Source organism: Onychostruthus taczanowskii, unplaced genomic scaffold (genome assembly GCF_017590055.1).
Source record: "Onychostruthus taczanowskii isolate IOZ18803 unplaced genomic scaffold, ASM1759005v1 scaffold79, whole genome shotgun sequence".
NCBI lineage: Eukaryota > Metazoa > Chordata > Aves > Passeriformes > Passeridae > Onychostruthus > Onychostruthus taczanowskii.
In genome coordinates, this window is record NW_024505782.1 from 2,181,502 (window position 1) to 2,197,894 (window position 16,393).

Genomic DNA, 16,393 nt, shown 5'->3' on the forward strand with positions numbered 1-16,393 from the left:
TACATCCATGCCTGGATTTGTGCAGATGGCCTGGGACAGCTGTGGAGTTCTTTAGGCAAAACTGCTGCCAGTTCTCTGACTCTGCACATGACCCTGCAGACACCTGAGCCCATGACAAACCAGGAAGTACAAAGAGTGCAGCAGCACATCAGTGCTTCTCATGTTGCCAAATACTGTAAATAAAGGAAATACTACAGCCTGATCTTGAGAGAACATTTTTCCCCTGCTAGGCCCTGAAAATAATTTAAATTAAACTATGTTTTCATGGAATACATGTTTTATTCTAAAGACCACATTCCCCAGTGTGCTCTGTATGCACCAATATTGTAATGTTGGGACATTCTCTGCCAAAGTCCCCTTCTCCAATACTGCCACACCTTGACACACAGCATTGGTAGGGAAATAGGAGAGGCCTGGACACAGAAACCACCCTCCTGCATACTTCATGGGTGCTTATGGCATATTCCAAAATGTCCCCAAGGCTTGTAAAGGGGAAAACAGCACAGTGCTGGGGCATCCCTGACATCTTCTCTACTGTGGGGACCAGTGCCAAGCAGCCAAAGCACACTGCAGATCTCATTTTTCATACAGCCTGTGCTCACATTTGTTGTTGATACAAGGAGAGAAAGATCTCTATAGTCATTCCCTCGGGTGTTGGTACCTGGTGCCTGTGTCACTGCCACTCTTCACTGCTCCGTCATCCGTGAAATTAAAGGTGCCGGTCCAATTTGCCAATTCCTCTCCATTCTGCCAGCTAAACTGCAGCCCTCTAGCAAGAAAACGAGGCAGTTGATATTTGATATCATTCATTAGGTTAAGTCTATCAGCATGAGTTCTCATGCTCTATTTCTTAACATACAAATGTGACTATGACACATTCATCAAAAACAATTAAAAGATACCAAGAGCAACAAGATATGACCTTACTAGGGTAAACAAATAATTTTTACTTCCCAGAGACTCTGCAAGTCCTTGGATGAAAACAATACCAGGCTCCCCATACAAATTTGAAGGCCAGTAATTATCCGTGCTCATAAACAACACACATCTATGAGGAGGTAGAAATTTAATTCTCCAAAAGACAAGGGCAAAAAGCTGGAGACATGAGAAACCACAGGGCTAAAGAAGTAAAAGCTCCAAACTTCAGTTTTACATCTACAGTAGTTCCTAAATGTGGGGGGCACTGGGTCCTTCCTCTGTTTTGTTGGCTCTGCTAGCAAAGGATGTGTCATTTGATGACATCTCAAAAGTCACAATACAGTGCTTATTTTGCCTGTTTGGAAAGATGGCGTTTTTTAAGGCAATACATAAACATAATCAGCACAAGCCTCTGTTTTCCAAACTTTCACAGATTTGTTCCAACCCCCATGATGCCTGCAGTCTTCTGGAAACTACACCAATAGCAGGGTAGAAATTTAAAAATGCTGGGGAAATATTTGACAACACAGGCCAAAACCCCTCCCTTATCTCAGAAGCCAACAAAAAAGGATCTTGTAGATTGTTATTTTTAAACTTCTTCTTTTTAACCCAATTTCATTATTTCAGAAGCCTGGCAAGCTGAGTTGTGAACATTTGGTGCTGCCAATACTGAAAGTTAACTTCCCAATTGGGCTGTGTGGGGACAGCCAGAAAGCAATCTGCCAGCACACTTTGTCCAAAAGAAAGGGCATCCAGGACCCCAACAGTTTTGCTGGTTACCAGGCTTATGACAAGGGCTGGTGAATCTCTCTGGCCACATCCATCGTCTAGTCCAATTGGAGCAATTATCAGCACAGGGAATTAAGAAGGAGCAACATGGGATGTTAAAATGTGCCCAGGGGAATCTTGTGAGGTTTGACAAGGCCAAGTGCAGGAACTGTACCTGGATGAGGGCAGCCCTGGGATCAACCCAGGCTGGGGATGAGGAGAGGGAGCAGCCCTGGGAGAAGGAGCTGGGGGTGTTGTGGGTGAGAGCTGAGAGCTGGAGCTGCCCCAGCCTGAAACCCCCTGCCCTGGGCTGATCCCCAGCGTGGGCAGCAGGGCAGGGGGGATTCTGCCCCTGTGCCCTGGGCTCAGGTGAGAGCCCACCTGCAGAGCTGCCCCAGCCCTGGCTCCAGCAGCACAAGGACGTGGAGCTGCTGCAGCCAGTGCAGAGGAGGCACGGAGATGCTGCCAGGGCTGGAGCCCCTCTGCTCTGGAGCCAGCCTGGCCCAGCTGGGGCTGTTCCCCTGCACAAGAGAAGGCTCCAGGGACACCTCAGAGCCCCTGCCAGGGCCTCCAGGGGCTCCAGGAGAGCTGCACAGGGACTGGGGACAAGGCCTGCAGGGACAGCACACAGGCAATGGCTGCCACTGCCACAGGGCAGGCACAGATTTTGGGATCTTGGGCAGGAATTGCTGGCTGGCAGGGTGGGCAGGCCCTGGCCCAGGGTGCCCAGAGCAGCTGTGGCTGTCCCTGGATCCCTGGCAGTGTCCAAGGCCAGGTTGGACAGGGCTTGGAGCAATCAAGGACAGTGGAAGGTGTCCCTGCCCATGGCACGGGGTGGCACTGGAAGAAGTTAAAGTTTCCTTCCTGCCCAAACCACCCTGTGAATCTATGATTCATATCACAGTGTGAATCCATTATGCTATAATGACCATTGGTTAATGCAGTGCTCTGGATTATCAGGCAGCCCCATAACTTACAAGAACGCAGAGCAGGTGAGTTGCTTGCACTGTGAGCCATTCAGGAACAGGAGGTGGAATTTCCTTGGCTCCTGAGTGACTGGTTATAAGAGGCCTCTGGGGAGTGGGCAAACAGGGGTGTGGTGACAGCAGTTTGCACAGCAATTCACACAGGCAGAGCAAGCATGTAGGGTTACAGGTTTTCTTATAGTTAGGTGTGCTGTGTGTTGTTTGAAGTGTTTGTATTTGTTGCTTGACTTTGGGCTTTCTCTTAGTAATGGTTTTAACCCGGTCAAAATCTGTGGTTTGTACAAGGGTATGTGACCAAGTGGAGCCCTCCAAAAAGGATGTGTCCGTACAGACCCATTCCTGTGTGGAGTGTTTGAGCTTATCAGTGGTTTCAAGGGGTGTTGTGGAGGAAGCCTGCCTATGGTGTGAGCAGGTGAACGACCTCCTTTCACTGGTGGCCGAGCTTAGGGAGGAAGTTGAATGATTAAGGAGTATCAGGGATAGTGAAAGGGAAATAGACTGGTGGAGTTCAGCCCTTACATCTTTAAGGGAGGCCCACCAGGAGTCAGAGGACTCATATGCCTCTCACTCTCAGGCATTAGAGGGGCACCTGGTAGACAAAAGGGAGTGGAAATGCATCCCTGCTTGGAGAGGTAATAACAAAAATCCCTCCCACACCCTATCCCCTAGCCAGCTGCCAATTTCAGAATAGGTATGAGGCCCTGGATCTAGACAGCCAGCCAGATGATTTAGAAGAAAATTATCTGCCCAATGAGCCTCCCAGTTATGACTTGTCTAAAAAACAGATTGCCACCTCTAACATCAAGAAGAAAAGAAGGGTAATCGTGGTGGGTGACTCCCTTCTGAGGGGAACAGAGGCCCCATATGTTGACTGGACCCATCCCACAGGGAAGTCTGCTGCCTCCCTGGGGCCTGGGTATGAAACATCACTGAGAGACTGCCTGGGCTGATTCAGCCCTCTGAATATTACCCACTGCTGATACTCCAGGCTGGCAGTGATGAGATCGAAAAGAGGAGTGTCAAGGCAATTAAAAGGGAGTTTAGGGCACTGGGTCAAGTGGTTGATAGGACAGGTGCGCAGGTAGTGTTCTGCTCAGTGCCTTTGATGGCAGAGAAAAATGATAAAAGAAATAGGAGAACTGACATAATTAACAAGTGGCTCAAGGGTTGGTGTAATCGGCAAAATTTCGGATTCTATGATCATGGGGCAACTTTTACGGCACCTGCTCTGCTGGAATAAGGTGGGATACATCTCTCTGTTAAGGGCAGAAGTTTTTAGCTCATGAACTGGCAGACCTTGTTGAGAGGGCTTTAAACTAGGATTGAAGGGGGAAGGGGATGCTGTTGGGCTGTCTGGAAGCAGGCCCAAGGGTGGTAAGCCTGACTCAGAAGAGAAATCAGCAGCTCAGCTGAGGTGCATGGATACCAGTGCACACAGCATGGGTAACAAACAGGAAGAGCTGGAGGCCATGGTCCAGCAGCAGAGCTATCATGTAGTCACCATCACAGAAACGTGGTGGGATGACTCACATAGTTGGAGCACTGCACAGAATGGCTACAAGCTCTTCAGAAGAGACAGAAAAGGGAGAAGAGGTGGAGAGATGGCTGTTTATATCAGGGAGGCTTTGGATGCCACAGGTATTGAACCTAATGAGGATGAATTTGAATGCTATGGGTGAGAATTAGAGGGAAGGCCAACAAGGCTGACATCCTACTGGGAGTCTGCTGTCATCCACCCAACCAGGAAGAAGAGGTGGACAACTCATTCTATAAGCAACTGAGCAATGTTCCAAGATCATCAGCCCTTGTTCTTGTAAATAACTTCAACCTACCAGACATCTGCTGGGAACTTAATACAGCAGAAAAAGGGCAGTCTAGAAAGTGTCTAGAGTGTGTGGAGGATAACTTTCTGTCACAGCTGGTGAGTGAACCCACCAGGGGAGGGACTATGTTAAATAGAGATGGACTGGTGGGTGATGTGGAGGTTGGAGGCTGCTTGGGGCACAGTGATCATGGAATTACAGAATTCTTCATAATTGGTGAAATAAGGAGGAATATCAATAAGATCTCTACCCTGGTCTTCCACAGGGCAGACTTTGTCTTATTTAAGAGACTTATTCAGAGAGTTCCTTGGGAAACAGCCCTTGAAAACAAAGGAATCAGGAGAGATGGATGTGCTTCAAAGGAGAGATCTTGAGTGCACAGGAACAGACTGTCCCTGTGTGCCGAAAAATGAGTCAACAAGGCAAACATCCAGTCTGGATGAGCAACAAGGTTTTGAAGGAACTTAGAAATAAAAAAAAACCATGTATCATCTTTTAAAGGAGGGACTGGTTTCTCAGGAAGTATTTAAGGGAGCTGCTAGGGCACATAGAAAAAAAATTAGGGAGGCCAAAGCTCAGTTTGAACTTAACTTGGCAACTTCTCTTAAAAATAATAAAAAATGGTGTTGCAAATATATTAATGGTAAAAGGAAGGGTATAACCAACCTCTGTTCCTTATTGGATGAGGCAGGCAACCTAGTTACTAAAGATGAGGGAAAGGCAGAAATGCTTAATGCCTTCTTCGCCTCAGTCTTTGGTGGTAAGACAGCAGTGCTGGTCGACAACCGGTTGAATATGAGCCAGCAATGTCGTGGCTCATATTCAACCCTGGTGGCCAAGAAGGCCAAGGGCATCCTGGCCTGCATTAGGAATTGTGTGGCCAGCAGGACCAGGGAGGTCATTCTGCCCCTGTACTCAGCGCTGGTGAGGCTGCATCTTGAGCACTCTGTCCAGTTCTGGGCCCCTCCGTTTCGGAAGGATGTTCAGATGCTTGAGTGGGTCCAGAGGAGGCAACAAGGCTGGTGAGAGGCTTGGAACACAAGCCCTGTGAGGAAGGTTTGAAGGAGCTGGGGTTGTTTAGCCTGGAGAAGAGGAGGCTCAGAGGTGACCTTATTGCTCTCTACAGCTTCCTGAAGGGAGGTTGCAGTCAGGTGGGGTCGGTCTCTTCCATGGGGCAGCACCGACAGAACCAGAGGACACAGTCTCAAGCTGTGTCAGGGAAGGCATAGGTTGGATATTAGGAAAAAATTTTTCACCAAAAGAATAATAAAGTTCTGGAATGATCTTCCCAGGGAGGTGGCAGAATCTCTGAATATGTTTAAAAAATGACTGGACATGGCACTTGGTGCTATAGTCCAGTCGAGGCGCTAGGGCATAGGTTGGACTTGATGATCATAGAGGTCTCTTCCAACCTCATTAGTCTGTGATTCTGTGAACTCGTGTGTTTCTCTGGCAGTTTTTAATCAGCTACCTGCTCAAAGTACAATTTATGAGTGGAATATTGGTGTGAAGAAAAAATAAGAAAATTACTTGGACACCTTCACTTTGAGGCTTGTTGAAATAAATGCTTGTGGTTCTCTCCCATATACCACAGTCTAACACATTTTTTACCACACTGTAACTGGTATAGAAACATGGTTTCTTCAAATATATATCTTTGTAAAAACCTTTAAGTATATGGCCTTAAAAATACACTTTAATTGTTAAAGGCATCACTGAATGATACATTGGGAGAGAGGGTAGAAATGTGGGAAATGTGGAATTGTGCCTTTTAATTGGATTAAATTGTCTATTTGGGACTTCAATATTTGCTTGTGAACTGAAATAGAGAGCATTAATCCAGATAAATGTCTGGTGTTGGTGTGTCCTCCAGAGGTGAACTCTCCTGCAGCATAGCCAATATTCAGGCAGATTAAATGAAGAATTAAAACATGCAGTAAAGTCCTTTCCCTGTCTATGTCTTTACTCTGTATGTAACAGCTGAAAGAAAATCAAAGTAAATGTTCCAAGGTGGAGGGGGGTAAATCTGTCCATCAAGCAAAACAAATTGTAAAATCACTTTTTAATGCTCCCCTTTCATCAAGCTGTTTTTGGTGAAGGGCGTGCACTGCAGCAGAGGCACCAAGTGTAAAGGACATTCACATTTTGGGTAAGATCCAAGGGGAGACTGGAAGACTAACCCTGAGGAATGGCAGATATGTCTTATGATGACCAGCTTGATATACTTAGCTTTGAAGTGGCAGGGTGGGGATCTAATTGAGGTACAAAAATATCCAGTGAGGGATCTGGGTATGGCACTTCTCTGTGGTTAAGGACAAAGTACAGAGCTGTGAGCTGAGCTTAGGGTCAGATTAAAGTGTCCAGCCCTGAGCCAGACAGACCACACAGGGCTCTTCTTCCAACAGGTACTCCAGGAACTAACAGAATACAGATTTATAAACACACAAAACATCCCACCAAAGAAATTTTGCACAGCCTATAGGGCTGTGTGTCTCACTGTGATTCTGCAAGACTAAGACCAAGCCGCTGCTCAGCATTTTTTGCAGAGGTTGTACAATAAATATCTTTCTCACAGTAAGAACAACTTCCATAAATAATGGTTTGTAGTATTAGGACTGAGTAGATACCAAGGATGAGATATTTTAAAACACTGAATTAATTCTGTTTGTAACAGGATTACTGAGAGCTTTACCATTGATTTCAATCAGCCTTGAGTTGGGAGAATTTAATTTTTGAAATACAAAATTTTCTAATCCTCTCAGGTTTGAGTTGTAAGCATCCATAAAAAATTGTCTGGCCAAATGTGCAAACACCCTGAGAAAACAGAAAAGAGACTTGAACCGCTTCATCAGTGCATTTCTTTGGCATTCTATTTCAGTCAAATTCTACCACTTTCACTCTCAGCAGTAACTGCATTTAAATAGGTAAACAAATTAAGGTTCTGTGAATCAGAATTACAATATAAAAGCACACAGAGAACAGAAACAGAGAAAAGGAAGACAAAAAGCATCAGAGCAAAAGGGAGGGTAAGGAAAGATTAAAAGAAGGTAAGGAAAGCTGAGGAAATGACTAAGACATCAAGGTCTACTATGTAATTTACATGGCTCATGTCAAACAGTTCAAACAAAAAAATTAAAAAAAGATAAAACAGAAAAAAGGAAAAAAAAAAGAAAAGAAGGAGGGAAAAAAGTAAAAAGAAAAAATTATAAAAATTAAAAAATAAAGAAAGAAAAGCTAATCTTAAGCCTGGAATCATTGCCAATAATTGTCAAGTGGAACTTTGCCATTTGCTCAATTTGCCCTAATATAACTTCTAAAATTGGTATGTGTCCCCAGCGTGTGATGCTGATGATGGCAAGGAAAGAATTCATAAAAGGTGTAATAACCAGAAACTCTCTGAGTGCAGAGATGCTTTGTTTTGCCCATGAATGTAAGCAAATTGTTCATCAAGGAAGATGTACGTCAGTTATGGATACCATTAATCACAAGACTTATCCCTAACAAATAAAAGTATTAAAAGTATGAGCAACGCTCTGCCTTGCGTTGCAGAAACTCAATGAAGTTGGATGTCTTAGCAACAGAGGCCTTGAGTTTCAGGTAAATGTCAAAGAAATATTTGGATCCTAATTGGTAACGGTAAGTGTTGAATCAGCGTGTGGTCAAATAAACATCGATGTAAAGCAATAATAGGAGGAGGGGGTGAAAAGCCAGAAAATTAACAAAGCAGCAGTGACTCTGAAGGGCTTGTCAAAACCGGTTGTCAGGAAGCAGCAGGAAGCAAAGACTGAAAGCCTGTTGCTGCAATCCAAACAAAAAACAACTCCTACACAAGCAGAGGTTTTAATAGCAGAGGATGTCAGATAATTATGAGGATTTTGAACTACAAGGCAGGAATGAGCAAGCGGATGGATTGCAAGAGAAGCTTTGCACCCATGCTGCTGTCACACTGAGATGCACCCTCAGCAGCACCTATTGTCCTTCTGAAAAGGAAAGGAAAGGTGAAAACTCACTTCAGACCAGAAGGCAAGGTATAAAAGGGAGCTGCTAAAAGCAGAAGACCCAAAAGAGTCTCCAAGCTCAGCTGGAGGTCATGTATGGGCTCTGCCCAGAGAGTGGGCCATGACTGTGTGTGCAGCAGAAGCTGTTCAGGAGATCTTTGTGCTTCCCAGGCACAAGAGCAGTTTGGTGCAGGTGGCTGGGTGACAGAGTCATCAGCACCTCTGGGTGACAGGGACTGAGTGGCAGTGGGGCCATCACCTGCCACTCCAGCCACAGTCTGTTCCCCAAATACCACCAGTTCATCCCATTTAATCCCAGGCAGCAGGCGATTTCCACTCATCTTTAAAAGGTGACAGCTACAACTATCCTCATTTGGCTTCTACCACAGGCAGAAATTAATGTTATTCTATAATGGTGAAGCTGAGCCAAAACCTGACTCAGCTTGCTGGCCTACACAGATGATCAAGGAAGGAGAAGCAGAGGAAGGGAAGGAAGATATGGATGCCCCCAAGAACAAGGTAAATTATTTGTCTTTCTGAGCTCCCTCTATTATTTGTCTTCACTTCTCCTGCTCTTGCTTTCCAGCAGTTCTGCCATCCCTTCTCTATATGCACTCTCCCTAACCAAGAGGCCATTAGAAGGTGACAGGAAATCCAGGTTTTGTGAGTCTGGCTCCTACTGAAGTTATACTCAAATAGGATATTCATTAATTCCATATATATCATCAGCAATTTTATAATCCTGTTTCTGCAGGCCTGGTCATGGTGCTGCATTTCCCTGTTACTTCTCAGAAAAAGAAGCTATATCCAGTCCCTGTCTTGATGACCAACTGCCCAGGCTGTAAAGACTTCCTAAAGTCACTGGAAAATCACTTTCACTGTACCTCAGTTTCTCTGTTTTGTAATTCTTGTGCCCTTGAGGAGGAGGAACTGAAGACTTTAGTGTTAAATGATCACTCTGCTCACTCTGCTCTCTTTGAAAATGGAAAGTGATGCCCTTAGCCTATTAACAGGGGTGTCACAGAGGTGTTGGAAAGTCAGGTTGTTAAGCTTGCCAGAGATCCAGTTCCTTCTTTCCACAAAATAAGGAAACTATGACTCACTGTATCCACAGGGTGTACGGAAAATAAAACTAAAACCGTGGTATGCATGAGTGACCTGCAGATGAGAGTGGTTGGAAACGCTCACTAAAATGGATCAGGGCATTAGAGGAGCTTGGGTGAAGGGAATATCAGGAGTCTCCAGTGTGACGGACTGCTGCACAGGTGAAGAGCAGCACAGCAGCCGGCAGAGACAGCAGTAAGAGGAGTTCTGGAGCAAAACCAAGGATCCCTTTTCATTTTTGCACAGGCCAGAGAAAGCAAGGTTATTGACACCGCACTTGAAAAGATATCAGAGGGGCCCAGAAGGAGTAAAGGACTAAAGTTACCACAGAGAACAGTGAGACACTGGGATCAAACCCAGCCCAGCAGCGCCCAGTCAGGCCAGCCTATGTTCAAAACCCCTTTCCTGACAAAAAGGCCAGACTTAGTCCCTGAAGATAATGAAGCCAGGTGACAAGATCAATGCTTACTTGAATATGTAAATGTCACTTTAAACAGCCCAATCAATTTTGAAATAAATATGCAAGGCACAACAAGTTAAAAGATGCAGCAGAGATGAAAGAAAGAAAGAAGGAAACATAAATCTGCCTGTAGCAGACCAGGTCCAATTCACCCGTGCTATATACTGCCAGGAAAATACTAGTTGTGTACTGGCTTCTTGCAGTCCAGAATCCAGGGCCATAACCCTGCCAGGCAAGGCACAAATAAATAAAACATTCCTGGGGCCACCTCAAGTACTTGAGCAATATTTTCCCCTTTTTCTGTGAGTCCATAAAACAAATCATATTTTTCAGTGGAAGAAGCATTGAATCTGACTAGCCAAGTTTAGAGAAATACTTACTTCTCCAGAGAAATCAGCAAAATGCAAGTTTTAGTCCTGATGCAAGCACATACATCTGCTCACTGTACTTTAATAGAGATCAACCTTTGTCTCAGCTTTGTAATAGACTGACAGTGGGTAATTACTGAGCTCATTGGTTACCATCTCCCAGGAACAAGATTATTAAAAGATTTTGAAAACTGTATGAAAATAAGTGGAAGAGCAGGAATGGTATGTTCAGGGCAAAAGGAAGAAATTAAATAACATGGGCCCCACAAAAAACAAAATATGGATGGGCAATGTAGGAAAGGAGCACGTCTGGTTTTACTACACTCTTGGCTTTACAGAATTATACCAAGGACAAGCTTGGCTCTTTATGTTAGAGGGAAATAATAGTATTAAAATGGTGGAGGAGTATATTTTGACTAGTGCAAAAAGCAAAATTGGAAACATAGGTGGGAAGCTTCTGGATTATAACCATTATTACACAGAAAAAAGGCTTTGTTTCATGTAGCACATTTCACATTTGGGTTAAATCTTGCATTAGATATTCACAAGCAATATTTGAAAAAAATTGGTCTAAAATCACTTCTCAGGAAGGATAAAACACATTCAAATAGTTGGCTTAAGCTGGATCTAATCTTGCCCAGGACATCAAGAACATCCAAGGATACCTTCCAAACATTTACAATCTTACCTTTTCTCATTTGTGGTTGCAAAACAAACATCTAAGGAGTAATAGATAATCTTTATCTATTGTTATCTATTGTTAATAATTATTCACATTTATAATTATTCATAATTATTCATAATTGAGCTCTGCTGATTTGGAATACTGAGATGCAGCACAAAACCAACAACAGAATGAACAGAATGAAATTATAGTGAAGGAGGTGGTTTTCAAGAAAGAAAGAAGAAAATAAAACAACAGAGCCCTGAGCAGAGACACTCACAGGAAATCCCAAATGTTTTAAGATACCAGCAAATTCTGACATTTGAGATGGTAGATGCCGGATGCAGCGTGGGTTCCAAATCTCACCACACCACAAGAGATCTGACTAAAATAATTGTACTGCATCTCAAGTTTCCAGTACCAATGTATGCAGCATCAGGTCAAGTGTCCCTACACTGCCCTGAGGGCTCATGCTGAAGACAATGAGCAAAATGCTTTCACAGTCAGTGAGTGTGTACCCAGTGCCAGGCACAGGAGTAGCAAATATTCTCTTTCCATCACAGAAGTGGATGGCACAGTCTTCTCCTGCCACTTAGTCAACCCTTCCAAATATTTACAGTCTAAGATGTTCAGCTAGGACTGTCAAAAGCCCAGCTTTGGCTGTATTTGTTCCGATAAAAAAAAAACCCAGTGACAGAAGCTGCTTTTAAGGCATTCACCCTGAGAACTAAAGCATAAACCCAACCAAATAAAATGGATGTGAAAGGACATCAACTATCTGCAGGGCTGATGGAAAAGCAAAATGGATGCAAGAAACAGAGGGCAAGGATGCCTCAAAGGAATGAGAGGTTAAGTCCACAATTTGCCTGAGGGAGACATGGACTGCTGAGCAATAAATACACTTGAATTAAAAATTGAGAAATGAAATGAAAAAGCAATCAAGGGTAAGAATGAAGCACAGTGGAAGTAAGAAAATGCAAAGCTTTGCACAGTGATTATGCCTGAACAAATTCCAGCAAGTGTAACAACAATCAGGACCTAACTGGGTCAAAAATAAAAGACCAAGTTACCAGGTCATCAGCACTGGCCACACAGGTCAGTGATCAAGGGTCTGATCCATCACACGCTTGGGGTGGGGCTGTGGGGAAAATGGGTGGAGCACAACCCAAAATGGGAACACAGGGTGGGGGGTTTGGCTTTTTGCAAATGAAGGCAAAACTGAACTTTGTACCTGCACACATACAAAGAGGCCAAGCAGGTAATTCTTTTCAAAACATCATAAAGCAAGATGATGGCATTTCTTCTCTAAAAGAAATGTCACAGCAGTTAAATCATGTTGGATGAAAAGGTGTTGAATGCTGGGCATTTGTGAAACTCAGCCATTTCTTTGTCATACCAAGGCAACAGATCTGTGTAAAATGAGGATTTAAACCAGACATTCAGCCAAATGCACAAGAGCATGGATAGATCTTCACACAACAAAGTCAGACTGAAGGAAGCTGCTACTGCGTGCTACATGAATTAGAATCAGGATTTAATTGCCTCTGTAAGACAATTAATTAATTAATCAGTAAGATTAATCAGTAAGACAAGATTAATTAATCAGTAAGGAGAATGGCTGCTTTTTGTCTGGTAGGCAGGGCACCTGTAATTCACTGCTCCAGGGCAAAAAGTTTCTGGAGAGCTCCTACAGCCCAAGATGATTCAAACCAGCCACAGGTGGGCTTGTGGACACTGGCCCAGGAGCTGCTGGGTGGCCACAGCCACAATAAAAGGTGCAAGTGTCCAAAGACCACCCTGTAGGACACATCCCTCATGATATGAGGTCAGGAAGGACCATGGTGTAACACACCAAGGAGTGACACGCTTGGGATAATGCAATTTGCACATGTAAAACACTAAAATAATAGATGCTCGTTAGCTTAACTTAGTGTCATCTGAAGAGTGGAGAAGGATGGGCAATTCACAGACCAGACCAGCAGGTGGTTTTGCCATCCCAACAGCAGAGGTAAAACAAAACAGTACAAGAAATACAGCATAGAGGGAGCAGGGATATAAACACTGCTGGTTTTCTGCATCAGGGCCATGGGGAGCACTGCCAGGGAGCATAGGGGAGGAAATAACATTTCCTCACACTCTAGTACTAAAACTTCAGCCACTTGATGCTGTCCTTTAAAAGCAAATTAAAATAATGGTTAAAAATCCCCAAACCTTTAAGTAGAAGAAGGAAAAAATTTTTGATTCAGAAGAATTGCCTAAAGCAGCCAACAGCAGCAGTGGGAAAGGGAATGAGATGACAAGTGGGATGGGGTGACTGCATCCAGCCTCTGGATGGAGGAACATCAACGTGTTGGAGCCAGTCCAGAGGAAGCCACCAGGATGATCAGAGAGATGGAGCAGCTCTGCTGTGAGAAAAGGCTGAGAGAATTGGGATTGTTCAGCCTGGAAAAGAGAAGCTTTGGGGTGGCCTTTCAGTACGTGGAGGGAGACAACAAGAAAGATGGAGAGAGACTACTTACAAGGGCCTGGAGTGACAGGACAAGGGGCAATGGCCTCAAGCTGACAAAGGGTAAATTTAGGGTAGATGTTAGGAGAAATTGTTCCCTGTGAGAGTGGTGGCACAGATTGCCCAGAGCAGCTGTGGCTACCCCATCCCTGGCAGTGTCCAAGGCCAGGTTGGACAGGGCTTGGAACAACCTGGGATAGTGGAAGGTGTCCCTGTCATGGACAGGGGTGGGACTGGAAGAGCTTTAAGGTCCCTTCCAACCCAAACCATTCAGTGATTCTGTGATCCCGTGAATTTGGAGAGAGCTGAATTAATTTACCAGCTCCCTGTTGGTTCTGCCCCCTCCACCCATTGCCAACAGGGATGCCTGCACCCCATGAAATGGTCTTGGGAATGCCTCCTAGCAGGAAAAGCATGGCTAGAGTCTCAGCTTCTCCTGCTGTGCTCAACTAGATCTGGCCACTTTAAGGTGATTGCCCATATGCCGTAAACACACTTTTTTTTTTTTTTTTTTTTTTTGTGTTCTGTATTGTTTGAAGATTTTTCTTTGTTCTGAATTTTCCAGCACTCTTCTCTGAAGACAGCTTCCCAAACCCAAGACCTGCCCAGCACCTTGTCAGGGATTCATCCAGATGACTCACAGGATACATGTAATTTCTGTGCAGTAGTAATTCCCTCTGGTTAGAGCTGGAAGCACAGAGCTATGTGACCAGAGAGAGATGACTCACTAGGTGACCTTCAGATTATGCCTTTTGGGGAAGATATTTCAAAGGAAGAAGAGTTCTAACACAGGAATAGATGGTCTTAAGTTATGGTTAACACTTTCACAGGATGTTATGAGCTGGCCAGAGGAGCATGTGCCAGGAATGGGGCAGGAGCTCACAACTGACCTGAGCTGGCTGTAGTTAAGACAAAAAACCCAGTTTAGGACAAAATACAACTTGGGCCACATGAAGCTTCCATGTCCCCATTGCAATTCCTGCTGTCCCTGCTGTAAGAACGACATGAATTTGGGGTACAGACTAAATGTGTCATTCAGGTTCATTTTCTCTGGGTTTATTCCTTTAGTCCATGCAGTGCAGAAAGTGATCACAAATAATCTTATATGGTAAGGAAAGAAGTAAGGATGTCTGAGGATTGATTTGCAACTGTTGAATAAAAGCTGCCTAAGATATTAAAACATGGTGGGTTTACCTGAAGTCATGAGATTCTGATATTAATAAGAGGGCACGTATACATAAGAGTGATGTTTTATTCTCATTTTGAAGATATAAATCTTCCAAATAATGCAGGCTGCCTGCATGGGAAGGTTTGCTGATTCTTGCTGTGTGATTCTTTCCAATTTTTTATTTACCCTCTGGCAGACCCTGGGGTAATATTTGTTTAGAGTCTTTAATAGTTTTAGAAATGTGTTCTCCTCACTCAGCTAAAAAAAGGGAGTTTTAAAGGTGCAGATTCCCTTCTTCGTGTGACACTCTCCCTGTGCAGAAGTAAGTCTGTTAAAACACCAAGAATTTAGTGAATTTCCTGCCAACAGAATACTGGTATATAGCAAAGTATTGCTCTGATATTTTTCCCCTTGCCAAAGGGAAAGACTGTCCTATTGATCTCTCCCATGCTACAGGTTGGGAGATGAAGACAGATTTCAACCATTTTTTACTGTAGTGGCAGTTTCCTGATGTAATCCAGGATTATTCCCTGCTGGCCAAACAAGAGCTGACAAAAAAAGGCCAGCCCTCAGCTGAGCATCTGATTCAAAAGAAAATTCAGCTGAAAGGCGAGCATTGGAAAGATGAGTCAATACAAAAGCAAGCGGCAGCTCTGGATTTAAGCAGAAGACCACAGCATTTAACCTACTTTAGCAGATCAATGCAGTGGATTTTTAATCATCACATTAATCCTAAAATAAAAATAATTACCCCAGAGATTGGTATTAAAGTCCCTTAATTATATCTCATTTCATCATCCTTTTTACTTGGGATCAGAAGCTACAGAAACCAGAGCTTCCCGATGTCATTTCTCCAGTTTGTGGTTTGACTCTCCTGTTAGGACTTCAACTGCAACTACAGGGATGAGGCACTGGCCTTGCTGAGAGGACCCACACCCCATCCCACCTGGGAGAAAACTGAAAAAGGGCAAAAAGGAAGGTGGACAGGATTCTGCTTTCCAATGACACTGCATAAAACTGCAAAGGAAGGAGTGGGGAACATTACACGGTGGGTGAAAAATGTGTGAATGCCTAGAAATTCAATCTCTACACTGTCCCCTTCTTCCAGCAATGCAGGAGCCCATTAACATCCCATAAGGGGAAAGAGAGAACTTTGACCAGTGGCTGGGCCCCTTATCAAATTTCACTGAGAAGAGTTTATTTCCTGGAGCATCCTTTCCTGTCCACAGTCCTGCCACCCCCACAGATGCTCTGGGAACATGGCTATGGGCAAGTGCAGGATCCTGAATCTCCATGGACAGCCTCAGGTAGGATTTCATGGCCATCAAACCAGCCCATTCCCTGCTTGAAAGGGCAAGTGGCATGGCACAGCTTACAGCCACGCAGCAAACTCTCCCATTTTTCTCCCAGAAAAGGATACCTTTCTCCACTCTGCTCTTTGGGACCAGTCCTGAGTCTGTGCTGTCACCTGCATTGTGCCCAAGCTGCTTGTTTTAGATCACACTTCCCTGCCTTGATGGCCTTTACCCATTTCCACCATCTTCTTGCAGAGAAAAGAGCTACCCTGGTGTTATATTTAGACTTAAAAGCACTGTACACTTGCTGAAATAGTACTTTAGAGCAATTTTCA

The 16,393-nt window shown here is 44.2% G+C and overlaps 1 protein-coding gene across 2 annotated transcripts in view; it reads right to left on the minus strand.

The window, feature by feature from the left end:
* The window catches only part of ST8SIA5 (ST8 alpha-N-acetyl-neuraminide alpha-2,8-sialyltransferase 5), a 67,736-nt gene that overhangs the window by 25,868 nt on the left and 25,475 nt on the right, over positions 1-16,393 (minus strand). For both annotated transcript variants that reach the window (XM_041423589.1, XM_041423591.1), the window contains one exon: positions 662-769. In XM_041423589.1, the coding sequence (XP_041279523.1) occupies positions 662-769 (108 nt within the window). The remainder of the gene's footprint in view (positions 1-661; positions 770-16,393) is intronic.